Here is an 18,117-nt window from a genome sequence, read left to right on the forward strand (position 1 = left end):
CTAGCTATTTCTCGTTACATTCAAATCCACAACTTGTCACACTGGCAATTTACTACTACTTTACCATTACGTGTGTTGGGTATTTAATATTTGAGTATCGACAGGTTGATTAGTAGTGCTTCAACTGAAACTTGAAAGACTGTCAGAATCAACTTAGGTTTACATAAAAAGTTTGCACTAACTTAATAAATATGGGTGTACTGGTGCAAAATATTTCTGAAACCTTCAATACCTTGCAAATTGTTTCAGATTTTCCCTTCAGTTTAAAAATCAACCCTAACCCCAAATCATACACCTCTTTCCTCATTATCATCTGTCCCTTTTCACCATCCTTTGGCTCTACCCAAAAGGAAAGATTCAGAGTAGAGATAATTTTGTCCTCCTTGAAAAAAGTTGACTTTCTGAAAACTGCCAGAAGACTCTGAAGAGATGAAACGATAGTGACTACAGAATAAAACTTTCAGCTAATAAATGACAGATCTGAAATAAATGGAGATGTTTACTGCTTCTTTATTATTAGCAGATGTTGCAGCAGTAATAGTAGTATTAGGACGAAATTACTAGTTTTAACAATACACAGGCAGAGAGTTCTTGCATGTTGTAAATAAGTCTAAAGATGTGGAACTGAAATAGTACACTTCTCCCATCTACTCCTCCCTCTATTGCTGCTCTTTGTTAAAACAGACTGGGTATGGAGTGGAGGAAGAGACTGGACTCCTGTAACCCCTCCCCCCAATGACTATACTGTACAAATAAAAATGGTTGCTGACTATCTGACTAAGATAAAATTTCGATGGAATTTAAGTTCCCCAACTATGAGTGCTAATCATCTTTCTTCTACCAATGCTATATTGCACCTTTAACTCATTTATCCACTTTAAATACTCACAGCTATCAATATGAAAAATGGGAATTAAGAAGGTCAAACATTAGATTAATGTAATATATATTTATTCCTATGACTTGTTGCTAGAAATTTAATGAGACTTCAGTAAGCAGGACCAATTATTCTCTAACGGGACAGAGACAGTGCATATTTTACAAGAGAGTATAAACCCTGGACTATTGTATGTTAGAATTCTTTTCTAATTCTGATTATTTTACATTGAAATTAATTCATTTATATCAGTTTTTCAGGATTAGAAGATGGGGGTAGACTATGTGGAAGAAACAAAATTGGAAAAGCAAGGGGGGGGGGCATTAATTGATAACTCAAACACCAACATATACTTAAGACTCCAAGAATAACCACCAGAATGCACATCCCATTATAAAACCTCAATTATTTGTCCAAATACTGTACAAATAATTGAAGACATGGCTTTTGAATCCTCCATGTTAGACCCATTTATGGTTAATATTCCAAAGACACAGAGAACCCAGCTTCATAATATACTATATTAAATGAAGTATATCAAGAACTAGGTTTTTCAGCCATGAGGCAAAACTCCCTAATGGGATGCAATTAGCTATGGGAGAGAAGTTCACCTATGACCCTTTCTTCTTTGCATCTTAACTAAGTCCAAAGTAATATGCCAGAGTAACTCCTCCAATTAGCATAATGTAAGAGGGCTTTGTATTCTCTCAATGTAAGATGACAGTTATGAAGCCATTTTCCTCAATTCCTCTCTTATATTCCTATTATCCCTTCCGCAACTAATAAAATGCACCACAGTCCCTTAGTCTACAGTAATGTTTTCCTCTTGATGCATATTTAACTTTATTATTAGAACTATTTTTATACTGCTTATTATAGAGAATTCAAGATACCATGCACATTGTTGGTTGACCTCAGTATTGGACCTTCCCCTGTTCATACTGGCTTCAGTCTAGTAGATTAGATAGCATTCCCCTAATGTTTGTGGTGAAATTAATGCATGACTCCCCCAAGCATTCTTTCTTCCAGTCTTAGACTGGATCAGAAGTGCCATCATTTTTCAACCCTGTAAAGATGTCAATAAAGTTTCACACCAATTATATAGAATCCAAAGTAACTGCTTTTAAAGCAATTCCAAATGAAGTCTCATGCAGTATTTAAAAAATCATGATGTTAGAAATCCAAACAATTTTTGTTGTTTGTGTTTTGCTCTGGAAGATACAGTGGTAGTTTGTAAAACTCATATGTACAAGGATGCAAATTTAGGCTGTTTTCTTTTTCTTTTATTTTTTTTTAAATTAAGCAACTGCAAATATTCTAATCCATAAGAAATTTAAAGGGAAAAAAGGAAAAACCAATTAAAATATTTTTTTATTTTATTTTTATTTTGTTTTAAAATAATTATTGGAAAAAAGCACCCAGGAATTAAATAAAACCAGAAAACAATGTAAGTATTCCTGATGACTGCTGAATAAGATAGTTAGAATTTCCGTTTCCACTGCTGGTTATGGAGAAACATTATTATTAGCTTTTCACTAATCTTCCTGTTTGTATTCTGAAAGTTTGCTTTTTCCACATTAAATGATATGCAGGAATCTGGAATATTCTAAAGCTAGGCTGAAGGGTTTTTGGCATGTTTCAACATTTCTAACAGAAAGTTCCAACTTGTTTGTTTGCTACCTTTCACTCTGCACATTCACATAAATATATATATTTTCTTTTTTTTTTTTTTAAACACAGTATCTTCAGGGATAGAAAAGAGACAAGTGATTTTACTGAGTCTGGATCTCCATTTAAAGAATAATAGCTGTATTCCTAGCATTCATTAAGTTCCCCATCAAATTCTCCCTAGATTGCTAATGACAGTTTATAGAAGGAGATAAATAGAATACATTTTTTTAGGTTAGCATTAGCATATCAGGCTGGGATTACAACAGGGAATCTAATGAGAAATCCTCTTGCTTTCAGTTATAAGGTTATATAATCTATGGCTTGCATAAGGTTCTGGGTGCCTCCCAGATTGTGCAGCAAAATTTGACAATATTAAGTTGCCACATCTAGTTTGACCAACTGTGTCTGCTCTTGGGCTTTTCTTTTCATCTTCCCCACTATCCACAATCACCCATCCATAACTTCCAAGAGTCATTCTCTTTTTTTGTAGCCTACTCTGTATGTGCTGATCTTTACACTTTCTTTTTCCCCAGACTTAGGAACTTCCTGTTGCTCCACCCCTTAACATAGTCTGGTTCTCACATTCAGCAACTGGTCATTCAGTCCTGATGTTTCTGGAAGTTGATTTTGCTATTGCTCGTAGAGTAAATTTCAATTCTGAACAAGGTGATGGAGAAATAGTTTAAATAACTGACTATATTAACTACAGTAAGTTAATGATCATTTTGTTATAATTACTGTTCTATTTAACACTGACTCTATATAACTGTAGCATGGTATTGAAGAACCTTGTGTTATATCCACTTGAGTACTAGAAAAGTCGTTTTTCCCCCTTTGCTTTAAATGTGGCTCAATGCCCAATTACAGCCCCCTTAATTGTTCCCTTGTACGTAAAATCTATGCCTTTAAATAAAAAAGCAATTTTCATTATAGTCTTCACAAACATGCCACCAAGACAATTCCACTGAAGCCGAGTAACAGTGATAGGGTTTTTTTTCCAGAATATAGTCATGTCTACAAATATCCTAGTACATTAATGTGGAAGGCCAATCATGAACATATCTCACATATAGGGGAAAAAAATCATGTGAATAAAAGGCATGCTACAGGAAGAGCAATTCATGTGTGTGCTATTTATGCAATTATGTTTTAATATCCATATAAATTTCCTAACAGAGGTGAACAGAAACCCAAGTCAAACATAAAAGAATTATAAAAATATCTACCTGCCTTGAAAATGATTTAAAACAGAAAGAAAATCATATCACTTATTCACAATTATTTCAATAATAAATAAAAAATTAAAGCCTTTAAAGCCCTACATAGCATGGGTCCAGGTTACCTGAGGGATCATCTCATCCCCATCACATCAACCTGTCCCATGCAGTCAGGCAGAGATGGCATGTTGCAGACCCCATCAGCAAGAGAATGTTGGGTGAAGGGGCCCAGGACGACAGCCTTCTCTGCCGTTGCCCCCGCCCTTTGGAATATTCTCCCCCCAGAGATGCAGCAGGCCCCTACCCTCCCAGCTTTCTGGAAAGGATTAAAAACCTGGCTCTGCCAGCTTACATGGGGTGATAACAATCTTACTCAATCCTGGGCATGGCTGGCACCTTGATGACGCTCCCCGAGTGACTGCCAATTTTAATATCTATCCTTGGATCTATTTATTCTCCATTTATTTAAGATTATTGTATATTGTAATTTTATTTGATTTTAACCAGTTTGTAAACCACCCAGAGTTGTTACGAGATGGACAGTGACAAAATAAATAAATAAATAAATAAATCTGTTAAGCAACCTAATAAAACGTTTTTAGCATTTTCTGCACTGCTACGTAGTGGCATTTGGTTAATTTTATTACTTTAAACATTTTTTCCTGATCTTTGAAACAAAATCAAGGAGAATATCAGGAATTGCTTTGAAGTCCTGAACCTCATTGATAGAAAACCAGAGGAATTATGGAATGAACCCAAAGAAGTCATTCAGGATGAATGTGAAAAAAGACTGCTAAAAATGAAGAAAGAGAAGAAAGCAAACTGGATGTCAGAACATACCATGGAAATTGCCAAGAAGAGAAGAGAAGCCAAAACCAAGAAAGATAAAAATCTCAGAAAGGAACTTAGAGTTTCAGAGAGCTGTTAAGAAGAGACAACAAGCAATATTAAACAACATCTGTAAAGACATTGAACATGGAAACAGACCTGGAAAAACAAGGAATCTTTCAAAAGTTCTCTGAATTCAGAAAGAGGTTCCAACCTCAAATTGGTATGCTAAAGGATGCCAATGGACAGATAGTAACCAATTCAAAGGAGATCAAATGAAAATGGAAGGAGTATACTGAAACACTATATAGTAGAGATGTCAACATCCAAGATACCTTAGAAGTTATTCGTTACTTACAAGAACCTCTAGTGCTAAAAGATGAAATTAGGTCAAAACTCTGGTCACTACCAAGTTGGAAGGCTACAGGAACTGATCCAATACCCAATGAAATACGGCAACAACAAAAGAAGAATCAGTCAAGATTCTAACCAAGGAGAATCTCCAAATCTGGAGAATGACACAATGGCTAACCAATTGGAAGAGGACAATCTACATTCCAATACCAAAAAAAGGAGACTTAACAGAATGTGTGAACTATCATATAATATCCTTAATTTCACACGCTAGCAAAATAATGCTTAGGATCATCCAATGCAGATTAGAGCCCTACATGGAAAAACAAATGCCAGATGTTCAAGCTGGCTTTAGAAAACATCAAGGAACACAAGACATTATTGCTGATGCATGCTAGATAACTGAGAAAGCCGAAGAATACCAAAAACAAGTCAGTATGTGCTTCATCTATACACTAAAATCCTCACATCTGTAACCTTCAACTGGGTAAAACAGTATGTCATAGGACAACAATTTTTGAACTAAGGTACCTCAAATGAGCTAACTTACAGAATGTGTCCAAAATCTGGGACCCATTACTCCTGTGGGATTGAAATTTGGGAAATTTGTGGCCACTTCAGCACTGCTGTGCTGTCATGCCAGTGGTCAGCCCAGGTCATGTGACCGTCATGGGCATATCCCCAACCTCTTTCCCATCTCCTTCTGTCCCCTGCACTGAATTGGCTGGTGGCAAGGCCTGACGGGTGAGCGGCAACTTGCTGTTTTGAAAATGAGGCAGAAATTTGAAACCTTTTAATGACTGTGGGCGTTGAGAGAAAGATGAGGGAGTGACTTGGATGTCTGTTGGTGAGATAGGACTGACTGGGGCATGCCGGTGGTCGACAGATGAGCCCTCTTCCCCCTTGAGGGAGGCGCCCTTGGGGCACTCCAGAATGGGGAGACAGGGTACAGTTTTCCTTGCAGTCCACAGCTCCCTTTGTTCCACCTCCCCCCAGCAAAGTGGCAGGCAGTTCCATGGGTCAGCCAAGGAAAAGGAGGCTTCACCGGGGCTCTCCTGAGGGTCATGAGGGGAGGGCAAATGGCACAAGCCTATATTATATGTGGAAAAGAAGGAAGGGGAAGGAAGGTGGGAGGGAAGGAAGGAAGGGAGGTGGAGGGAGGGAGGGAGGGATTCCCAACCTCTTTTCCTGCCTCCCTCTGGCCCCTGCGTCCAATTGGCTGGTGGCAAGGCCCAGTGGGTGAGCAGTGATTGGCTTTGGACCAAGGCCAAAATTTTAAATCTCTTAACGGCATCGAGGGAAGGACAAGGGAGAGACATGGATACCTGCTGGCAAGGTTGATGTCAGGCCTAGCCCAAGGAACTCCAAGAGACAATGCCAATTCAGTCCAGCTATGTTTATTAGCTACAACCTCTAGCAAGAATCTTCCCAGACTAACCCCAGTTCCCAAAGTCCTCCAGCCACAACAGTGTGAATTCCTCAGGGAGGTGCCAGTCTCATCCTCTTGTTCCTCTCACTCAGTTCTGGTGAGCTAAGAAAATTTTTATCTCTCTGAGCTTGGCCTTCATAATTCCATTCCATCACATCAGGGCTGGCTGGGGAGGTGCCGGTGGTCGATGGGTAAGCCCTCTTCCTCGAGGGAGGGGGCCTTTCGGGACACGCCAGAATGAGGAGCAGGGGTACAGTTTTCCTTGCAGTCCACGGCTCCCTTTGTTCCACCTCCCCCCAGCAAAGTGGCAGGCAGTTCCATGGGTCAGCCAAGGAAAAGGAGGCTTCACCGGGGCTCTCCTGAGGGTCGTGAGGGGAGGGCAAATGGTGCAAGCCTATATTATACATGGAAAGGAAGGAAGGGAGGGAGGAAGGAGGGATGGAGGGAGGAAGGAAGAGAAATTACTGATGCTCTCTGCCAGCTTCCCAAAGCAAAGTCAATGGAGAAACTGGCAGCAAATATAAGTTGCTCACACTCCCACTGCTTTTTTGCCCTTGGTCATTCTATTTCTCTGTTTAGGTAAGGAAATATCTCTGAAACAATGACCCAGTGGGTCACATGTTGTCTAGTTGATTATAGAAAGGCCTTTGATTGTGTCGATAACGTTAAGCTGTGGAAGTGCTCAGAAAAATGAGAATCTCAGAACATCTTCACTGTCCTCATGACAAACATATATACAGATCAAGAAGCCATAATATGGACAGAACATGATAAAACAGACTGGCTCCAGGCTGGCAAAAGAGTGTGTCAAGGCTGCATACTCTCCCCTTATTCAACCTATATGCAGCATATATATTAATGGAAGCTGGTTTAGAAGATGAGCAGAGTTTTAAAACTGGAGAAAGAAACATCAATAACCTGCGCTATGCTGATGATACTACCCTGATAGCTGAAAATGCAAAGGATCTGCAAGTTCTAGTACTAAAAGTCAAAGAGCACAGTGAAAAAAAAGGGACTAAAATTTAATATAAAGACGACCAAATTAATGACAACAGGTAGAACAATCAGCCTTAGAATTGGCAATGAAGATACCAAAGTGGTGGATAACTTCTGCCTTTTAGGATCAACTATCAACAGCAAAGGAATAAGCAGTCAAAAAATATGCCGCAGACTAGCACTTGGTAGAGCAGCCATGAAGGCTTTGGAAACTATATTCAAATGTGATGTATCTATACCTACAAAGATAAAAAATGTGCAGGTATGGTATCCCCTGTGACACCCTATGGAAATGAAAGTTCAACTTTGAAGAAGCAGGATAGGAAGAGTATTGATGCCTTTGAACTTTGATGTTGGAGAAGACTCCTGACATTCTAGAAAACAAACTGATGGATCATCAAACAAATCAATCCAGAGTTCTCACCCAAGGGACAAATGACCAGGCTCAAATTATTCTACTTTGGACACATTACGTAAAGATCTAGCTCTCTGGAAAAGGCTGTAATGCTGGGAAAAGTGGAAGGAAAGAGAACAAGAGGATGATCAGCAGCAAGGTAGATGGACTGAGTTACAGTGGCGATGACTGCACTGTTGGGGGACCTGAAAGAACAGGTTAGGAATAGATGGAAAAAATCTTTTATGTAGCCACTAGGAATTGAAAATGCTTGATGGAACATAATAAATTGAAATAAGAATTAGTATTTATATTAGTAGCTTCTTAAATTATATCTTTTACAAGAAGGGTGCAAAATCTTTCATTCACATACTCAGTAGTGCACTCTCTGAAAAGATGAGGCTACCCACCAAGGCCACATGGCAGTGGTTTATATAAATTCAGTCAAGATTTGTTTTTATATATGTGTTGGGGGCAGGGGATGAAAGACTTCTAGGCAATCATTGCAAACTACTCCTCATCCATTCTTGCCACATTTATTTCATTTAAAATATTCATACCCTCATCGGTCTATTTCACTTTTCTCCCAATTGCCATTGGGAGAACAGGGTCACAGCATGTAGATTGAGAAGGTTGTTTGTTTAGTACGCAGATCTTACTTATCTGGAAGTCTTGTTTTTTTAAAAAGAAGAGGAAGGCATATTTTTTGTACAAATAAGTTTTCCTCCTGAAACATTAACTGGGACAGGAGCAAGAAAGGAAGTCTGCAGGCCAGAACCAGAGATCCACAGAGGGGTACAAGAGGCAATAAATCCCCATTTAGGAGTTAGCACTGTGGGTGATTATGCCTGCAACATCACCACAAAGTACAGCAGATCCACAGTGATATTAAATAGCAATAATGGACTAGATTTCTCTAGTCCATTATGCTATTTGTCAGTAATGGATTTTAAATAATTATTTAAAAATTGACACACAAACTTATGTAGAACATATTTAAGATCAACTTGTTTTTTTTCCTGTTTTCCCTTTCACTATTCCATATGCTTGTACATGTACATGCTTTTCATAAAAAGATTTTATCAAAAATACTATCAAGACTTATTTTAGTAAAATTTAAATCAGGGTTTAATAATTATCTACATATTCCTCTGTGAACCTGAGTTGTGGTAAGTTTGTGACTTAAGCTGAAACCAATTCAGAAAATTTAATGGTGTTCTTGTCACTATGAACGTAATCTTAAGGGGGAAATTACTGACATATTGAATATAGACAGTCCTCTACTTACGAACTTTCAAGTTACGAACTTTCGCCAATAGAAAGAAAACTGTTCGGAACTTAAACTCCAATTCAAACCTCCAACCTCCCAGGAGGTGGAAGAAGGTGGGAAAGGGTTAGTTTATGGCGTGCCGCATATGCTTGGCAGCACCCGTCACAAATTGGGAGGCTGAGCGTGCACCATTTTGGATGGTACTGTTCATTGGTGTGTATTATCACGCGTAGTGTGACCTTGAATTATGTTTGCAGTGAAGCGGAACAGTGATAATAGGGAAGAGGATAGTGCCAAGAAGTGTCAATCCATCACGATGGAAATGAAGGTGGAGATATTGAACCAAACTGACCGGGAAGAGAAGATGGCCAACATGGCACATGCAAATGGCATGAATCGTTCCACCATCACAATGATCATTAAGAAGATAAGATCCTGGAGCATGTGAAAAGTTCAGTGTCTATGCAATCGACAATAATAAGCAAGAGGAGAGAAAAAGCGATGGAAGAGATGAAGACACTCTACTCAGCATGTGGATCGAAGATAAGCACCAGTGGCGTGTGCTGTTTAGCCTAATGCTGATCCGGGAGAAGGCTAAGGGCTTATTCCATAACTTGCAACAGAAAGTTGGTGAAACTTCTGCTGAGGAAACGTTCATTGCAAGTCATGGGTGGTTTGTGTGCTTTAAGGCTTGTGCGAACCTTCATAATGTGAAAGAGAGTGGTGAGAGCGCGATCACCATTTGTGACCTTCCCTGCCAGCTTCCCATAAGCAAAACCAATGGGAAAGCCGGCAGAGAAGGTCGCAAGTCACTCTGGTAAGTCCCTTACTGTGCTCGCGCTGCATCATCCATCCCCTGGCCTTGTTGCACTTGCACCGTGCCATGCCAGCCATCCCTCAGCATTCCTGCACCTGTGCCACATCTCCCCCAACTCAAACACGGCCTGTACCAGCCGTCCCAGGGCCTCTTATTTGATTCCAATTCAATTAACTTTCAAGTAAGCTTACTTAGGGTTCCACCTTATTTTAATGAGGATGTGTATAGAACAGGTTTGCCTAATGTTAGTAGTTTCCTTACCAGCATTAACGTAACAATTTTTAAGAAAGGTATTTCCTATTTTATTTTAGGATTCTAATTTTAACAGCGCTTTAATTCCCAATTTAGTGTACTGTTTTACAATATGTGAGGGCTGGAGCTGACATGGTCAGAAGCCAAGAGCCTGAAAGCAAACTAGTTATACCAACCATATACAAATGCCAACCAGTTGTCATTCTGAGAAACAAGCAGGTCTCAATCCATTAAGACATAAGGGTGGGAAAAAAGAGAGAGTTTGATAACCTTCAGACTCTAATATATAGGGCTAAAATCCTAGAACAGGCAGTAGTTGATTTTCTTTGTTATTAAGGGTGTTTAAGGGTCTGCAATAATAGTATCTGACCAGAGCAGTGTCCTTGAATCTCTATAACTACAAGCCTTCTAGTCCAAGCGCTGATCTGAGTAAAGCCTAACAATAAATGTAAAGGAGTAAACATAATCCAGTATTCCAAGATCTTGTATATAACCTTCCCATATAAAGAAATTCAATTTATTTTGCTGTTTTATAGGGATGTGCAAAATTTACCAAGCTGGGAATGGAATACTTTGGAAATTCTGTTCCCCGCTGGACCATGCCAAACTGTATCCTTCTATTATGGAAGTTTTAGTTCCTAGAAACTGCCAAACAATTTGCTTTGCAGAAATGTCCTGCTCCCATTTCCACCCTTAACGCCCCAGAAGGCCAAAAAAGAGATTCTGGGGAAAAAACAAAACCACAATGTTATCAGAATGCATCCAGCATCTTCCAATTGTTCAACTGAAAAAGTTGTGACCCTGGTTAAGAAAAGGTTGCCAACCCCTGACTTAGAATGATGCATTAACCCAGTTACTACCTTCTTTGTTAAAGATATGTCTTCCTCAATTTCTTTTATGTTAAACTGCAAAAACAGGATAAAAGCTAATTAACTAAGAATAAAACTAAGGCTTTAACTATTCAAGACACACATGTCATGTTATACAATTAAATAACTGTACTTAATTTAAAAATGAGTAAGAATTTAAAGTAGGATAAGAGCTTAAATTTCTAGTCTTCCAAATAGAACTACTAGAAATAAATGCTCGTTCAAATGCAGAAAGTGATGCATTCTTTACACTGTTATATAATTGACAGTGCTAGTTAGTGAAAACTTCAAGGAAGTAGGTTCAGGCTAGTGTCATAAGAAACTTTCTGACTGTATGAGCTTCAGCCAATGGAACATGCTGCCAGATGACAGAGTGAGTTCACAACTAGAGATCTTCAATCAGCGGCTGGATGATCACCTTCTGAGATGCTCTAGCAGATCCTGTGGTGAGCAGGAGGTGGAGTAGATGCCCTTCCCCCTGCTCAGTGAAGGGAGGAGGAACCTTCCAACTCTGATTCTGTGATGGAGAAAATGTGTTCTTTTAACCATACCATATCATATTTATCATTCGAAGCATACACAACATCAATTTCATTTCTTCTCTTGTTTATTTATAAACCACTGGTATACTGTTCAACAGAACATAAACACCTTCAAATACTGATGGGTTTTTCAGAAAAAAATAACTTCTGTCCAAGGAGGAACTATTACAGCCATTACATGAAATGAATCAATTTAAGTATCATGTAAGGATGTTCAAAAGTTTGGGGTCGATTACAGAACATTTCTGGCCACAGCACATTCTGATTTTCTCCTAGAATACATTAATCTGGTCATTATGGCAATGGCTTGTCCTTTTCCAGAACTGTTTTGGAACAGGACATGTTTTGCAGTATTCAAGATGTGGCCAGGCTAAATTGGACCTTTCTTGGCATCTGGCCATGTCTGCAATACAATGAATCACTTCCTGTTCCAGAAGAACCACTTCTAAAAAATGAACCATCCTCAGAACAGCCAGATCAAAGAGTTATAGAAGAAAAAAGAGAACATTCCAGAAAATTCCATGACTGGAGTTTTTTATATGACCACACCATATTGTCAACAATTAGCTTCCTAAACTTCTTTAAAATGTACTTGTGTCTAACATAGGTGTAATAAAGTTATGTTGAATTAACTGTAAAATATATTTACAGAAATATACAGAGAACAAAATGGTTTTAACTGGCATTCATTACAAATGCTTATTCCATATCTCACTAACACTACAGGACATTTAATTTGGTATTTAGAGGAAACTTGCATTTCTGTTATGATTTAAATAACCTAATCACATGAGCTTACTTTTCTATTTTACTCCGAATCGTGTTCTTTCTCATAAATCTTCAAGCTTTGCTGTGTTCTCAAAAGAAAATATTTAAAATGCAACAAATTCTTAACACTACAATCATTAAAAGAGGGAAAAGTCACCAAAGCTAAATACAAATAATGGTTTTTACTCTTATTAACAGTGTCTCTTTCAAATCAAGCGCTACTTCTGGAGACTTCATGACATGTCAGTGTACTTTTCTTGGTAGCAATTCAGAAGCAGTTTACTGTTCCTGCTTCTGGAATTTTTACTTCTAAATATAGCTTTCAGCCTGCATTTCTTAATGGTCTCCCATCCAAGTACTAACTAGACTTGATCCTGCTTAGCTTCCCTGCCCAGATAAGGTCAGATGCTGTTTTAAATTCTCTGAGCAGAGACTGCAGCATGCCAAACTGAATGTTTATTAATACAAATAACTAAACTATCAGATTTAATTTTTCCCCCACATTTATGTGTAAAAATCTTCCTTTCCTATTTTAAGCAGCTAGAAAAGCATTTTCCTCTGTACTGGAAGAAGAGGCATTTCCAAGTCAACAGAATTTTGGAATCCCATTCAATCCCATAAGAGTGCACTTCCACAAGATACTGTCTCCATTTCATGGCACTTCACTTAACAGTTTAAAGAACAATGGTATTTCCACTGCACTCTGACTTAATTTTATATTTTAAAAATATATCTACTTTTTTTGCACTTTCAGAGTTGACATAGTTTGTTTAGAATCATCAAAAATAAAGCTGTTAGAAACAAAATTAAACTAAATAAAGTTTCAAAACCCCAAAGTGTTAAAACTGATGGTTGAATGTTAAGCCACATCACTTTTATGTATATCTGACTATGAGACTTTTATATCTATCTTCAGAAGGCCAATGTAAAGGTATGAGACTAGGAGCACTGAGACCCAGGTTCTAGTCCACCATCAGCCAAAGAAGCCCACTGGGTGACTCTGGGTCACCCAGTATTTCTCAGCCCAACCAACCTCACAGAGTTGTGTGTAAAACTAGGAGCAGTGAACACTATGTATGTCACCTTGAACTTCTGAATGAAAGATAGGAAATACATCTAATAAATAAGTCTTTTCTCTGCCATTGTCTCCTTAGGAAGACCACAATTACCTCAAAAAGCTTGACTTAACTACTGTTTCTATCAAACAGGAAATTATAGTTACGAGAATCTGAACAAGTATACATCAAATACAAACCTGAATTTAAGATATTTGCTTGTTTTAATCCTAGTAATGATAGTTTCTGGTTTTGAATAGAGACCTATGACTAATTGAAGACATATTTGCCTAATCTGAGCATGGTGACATAGAAAGAGGAGAACAGCAGCATGAGCATAGAGCATGCAGACACAAGGCTCCTCCATTTCTTAAACTATAAGTTTGCTGCGGCAGGACTTTCATTTATTTGATTAGCAGTCAGAGCCTTTTCCACAGGCCTCCTACACAAGTCCTAATCTAAGCATTTACTAAAATGTAACAGATCTTTTAAAATATTTTCATAGAAATTTGGCAGCAATCTTAAAGTTTCTGTGAAAGACAAATTACAGCAATACCTTGATTTAATGGGCCCTCATTTAGCCAACTTTGGATACATCAGATCAAATTTCCACCCAGATTGCTCCCTGAAATAATGGACAAGTTCATTGCATCTAATGAAGTCTGGACAAGGGAATAACATTTATGCAAACTTTATCTTAATTTTACAACTTCTGCAGGTGTTCCCATGAAGAAAGGAGTTACTTTAACTCTGTGGATCTGTTTTTGGTTAAATTGAACTCTCTTGAGGTTAATGGCCCCTTTTTAGTGTTCTCCAACACACTAAATTCCTCCACTGAATCAGTTAATTATTTTGTCAGAACAATGCTAGTATGAATTCTTAGTAAAATCAGAAAACTCATGTGAAATGCTACAAACACTTCTAAAATTTGCAAATAAAAGCATATTATTCTGCAAGAAAATTTGAAATGGTGGCCAAATATACATAGCCCATTTTCAGTCCGAAAATCCAATTATTGTGGCTTTGAATACTTCCTTGAATATTAAGTATTGCCATCACACGCACACAAACAAAACATGTCTGAGAGTGAATAATTAGACATAAAGTTAAATTGACTGCATCTCCAATTCAGCCTTTAAAACATACAATTTTACCCATAAGCACATAAGTCTTCATCATCAACAGGTTTATAACACCAGCATTTAGTCTTAGGTCACACATTCACACTATAGAACCACCCTTGTCTATTTAACTCTTACAGTATACAATATTAGTTTACTGAAAATGAACTAGCCTAAATGTATTCTCTCTGGTAAAAAGAAATACACTGTATTCTATTATCTTTGAACATAAATTTTCTAACATCTAAACAGTCATACTAGAATCTAAAACATAATTATGTATGCCCAAGATCTATTAAAACTGAGATTGATTTCTGCATGAACATGCTTAAAATTGTATAATCACTCTTTTTAATCATGGATCCGCTTAAACAAATATAACCCCTTTAGACAAATGGACGGTAATCCTTAAACAGACTAGTTGCCACCATTATACACAGCCTGTGCATACTTACATAAAAAATATTTAAATTCCAAAAACATGTAGCCACAGCATTTTTTCCTAGCAAAATTTACACAAAAGGTTATCAGAATTTACCATTTTTCAATCCTTAATTATGTTTGAAATGACTCAGGCTATGCATTTATAAAAAAAAAAGGTTAGAATTATGTTTCATTTCCTCTGAAGTCCACTAATTCTGAAGAACTTTATCCCCAGAGTAAAAAGGGGGGAGGGACTTTATGCTACAGACATATTGAACAAAAATATAGTATAAATGACAATAAAACAACAGCTTTATAGAAATGGTTTTACAAAAATGTACATTACTGTCTACATTATTCTGACAGACTCAAGCATCCCCTCCAATTCTAAATTGCTTACATCAGAGTAGTTTCTGATTTATCATTTTAAAATATTGCACAGGTTCAGGGGGGAAAAACCCACTACAAGACCAGTACACCAAACTGTAAATAATGGGGAGATGAATGTATTTAGATCAAACAGCACCATCTAGCAGTTCCCCTAACTTCACTCCAAAGGGTATTCTTTACTGGGTGGTACAGTAGTTCAGTGTACCTTATATTACATACTGACCAAGTCCTACAATATTTCAGACATGTAGACTTTTTAAGATCAAAATTCTATACAAAGATTCACCCAAAATAGCTATTTTCTATTTGTTCTCACCCAGACTTTCATTAATAAGAGTTAATGCAAATGTATGAATTGTCAAAGAACGCATAACAATCAGAAGTACAGCCACATAGCTTTGTCCCAAGAGAAGTTTCTATTATATACACAATATTGCAAACGTGCCTAGCTTTATATGATTCACTGATTCGAATTTTAAACATCCATTAATTTCTATTTCAAATTTTAGTTTTCAGTCCCTAGCTTTGCATGCTTTCTGTGCTAATATCAGACAAATAACTCGGCTCACTTCTTTGTCTTTGGAATCAGGAAGTAACTATCCTCTTCAGAATGCTACAGCGAGGAAAACCTTTAGGTGAAGGTTCAATGCACACTGCCTCAAGGGAAACTTCTCAATCTTGCTTTACAAATTCATTTTCATGTTGTGTAAAAGTTCCAAAGTTATATACAGTGACATCTGAAAAAGCCTTATGTAGCAAAACCTTTTCTGGAGGGAAGTCCCTGACTCAGACTCTTCATCCTGTATCTAACACACTACTTTACTAAAGCCTGTTCAGAGAAAAAGAAAATATTGAAGACAATAAATAGTTTCTTTCTCTGGAGGGCACATCCTAACCAAAAGAAAAAAGAAAAAAAGAAAAACCCTTCATAAGCAACTCTCTTCTGTGTTCTACTACTTTCAGTGAGGAAAATGAAAGTTGTAACTAAAACTGACAACACTGTGAAAACAAACTTTAACAGGGCTTTTAATTCACAAGCAAACTTAATATACAAAAAACAGTCTTTTAAATTTGCTTACTAATAATTTGTTACCACCACCTTCTAACATAATCACTTGGCTCAATTCTTTATTACAGTAACTGCCCAAAAAATTAATATAAAATTATTGCTAGCAAATATTATCTACATATTTTTTTCATATTTTCTCTGTTCACAACAAGACTTCATGCTTAGTTTAAAAGTGTTGGAGGGTTTTTGGTAACTGATGAAATAATTATTGCATTGAAATTAAATACTTTTCTGTAGATGGGGAACATATCTTTCTCAATATTCTAAAGGGCTTCGTATTCACTATTGCTATCAACACGTCTACCACCCCAGGAATATCTACAAATCCTCTCCAAGCCCAACCCAACTGCTTATTAACATACACCTTCTGCTTTCCAACAATTAGATTTCACATTTTCCTTCAAAAATCGCGATTTCACCAACAGCCCTTCCTACGTACCAGGCCCTTGAAAGAAAGAAACTGCAAACTACGTCGTATTTTTGAAATGCATACAGCACTTATCCCGCTAGACCCAAGGAACAGCTACAAATCCGTGCAAAAAAGGTAAGGAGTGAAAAAGACCCTGGATCCTCGGGGGGGGGGGAGAAGAGCGGGGGAAGAGAGAGTTGAGTGTTGCGGAGTTGGAGGTTTTGTTTCTCTCCCTCCAGCGGAAGCTTCACACGAGCACACGGCACAGACTCTTTTGTTACCAAAGTTACTCCAACACCATTTTCTTCCCCCTCCCCCAAAGTGACACCATAAACCACGGAGGCGAAGGCAGGCAGAAACAAAACCAAAACACAGGGCGAGGACCCTGAGCCTCCGCGCCAATCCGACCCTACGCCTCCCGCGGAGCCAGGCACCGCACCGTTCGTGGAAACCACTTTCTCCCCTCAGACCCAGCCACGGTCTTTCCTCGCCATCCGGAGCCCAAGAAAAGCGTAGCAGACACGTCCCGTCTCGTCCCGCTCCCAGCCCACGCGCGAAGGAGCACCCGAGACCCGCTCCCACCCTTCCCGAACAAGGTCCGGCACACTTCTCTCCCCGCGCTCGGGAGCGCCGCACATACCCTCCGCTCTACACCCCGACTTGTAGCTTGCCCCCCTCCGCCTCTTCGATCTCTTCTTTCCCGCGCCGGGGTGAAGCTCCCCGGTCTCAAGCGAGGCCCCCTCTCTCATAAGCGGTAAAGTTACTTTGTGCGGGGCGTCTGCGCGCCCACCTCCCCGCCCAGTCAGGCTGTGCGGTCCAGCGGGCTGTACTCACTTCTCTCTGGCCTGGCTGTCGGACGGGACGCTGCTGTTGCTCTTGCCTTTGCCGTACATGCCTGCAGAGAGCTCCGACTGTCACGCACCTGTCAACCCATCACAGCCTCCCCAGGAACAGCCCAGTCACCATGGAGACGCCGCCACACACACACGCCATTGGCCCGCTGCGAGCTCGGACACACCTCCGCCATGTGATTGACACGCAGAGACCAGGACAGGCTGCTCTCTCCTCCTCTCCGCTGGCTGCCTCCCCCCACCAGCCTCCGGCTCCTCCTCCCCCTCCCGCTCTCCCTTCCCCGGCGCAAGGGGGAATTAGAAACGGTTCTAGAAGGATTTTAAACAACTGGCTGTTCCGTGCGCTTGCCTCTCCGCCCTCCGCCGCTGCCAGAGACGAAGACTACTGAGGAGAGATGGAAACTGCGGACTGGACTCCACCGCCCGCACCGCGCAGGACGGCTGAGGATTTTTCGTCCGCGTCGCACGCTTTCGTCGCCTTCTTCGCCCCGCAGCCCTGCAACCCGCTTAGCCAG

The 18,117-nt window shown here is 39.2% G+C and overlaps 1 protein-coding gene across 9 annotated transcripts in view; it reads right to left on the minus strand.

Annotated features, from left to right (window-relative positions):
- SSBP2 (single stranded DNA binding protein 2) overlaps positions 1 to 17,676 on the minus strand; it is a 163,202-nt gene extending 145,526 nt beyond the window's left edge. For 4 of the 9 annotated variants that reach the window (XM_007422657.4, XM_025162978.2, XM_007422656.4 and 1 more), the window contains exon 1: positions 17,586 to 17,676. In XM_007422657.4, coding sequence (XP_007422719.1) covers positions 17,586 to 17,644 — 59 coding nt within the window. In that variant the 5' untranslated portion in view covers positions 17,645 to 17,676. Of the gene's footprint in view, positions 1 to 11,392; positions 11,534 to 17,391; positions 17,522 to 17,585 lie in introns of those variants that run through there. The other 5 variants (XM_088130507.1, XM_088130504.1, XM_088130503.1 and 2 more) reach the window with 3 other exon arrangements.
- Positions 17,677 to 18,117: the final 441 nt, after the last annotated feature.

The sequence above is a fragment of the Python bivittatus genome, unplaced genomic scaffold, assembly GCF_059951505.1.
Source record: "Python bivittatus isolate LINGU-HERP-01145 unplaced genomic scaffold, Pbiv_v1 ctg000850_np1212, whole genome shotgun sequence".
NCBI classification, from domain to species: Eukaryota; Metazoa; Chordata; class Lepidosauria; order Squamata; family Pythonidae; genus Python; species Python bivittatus.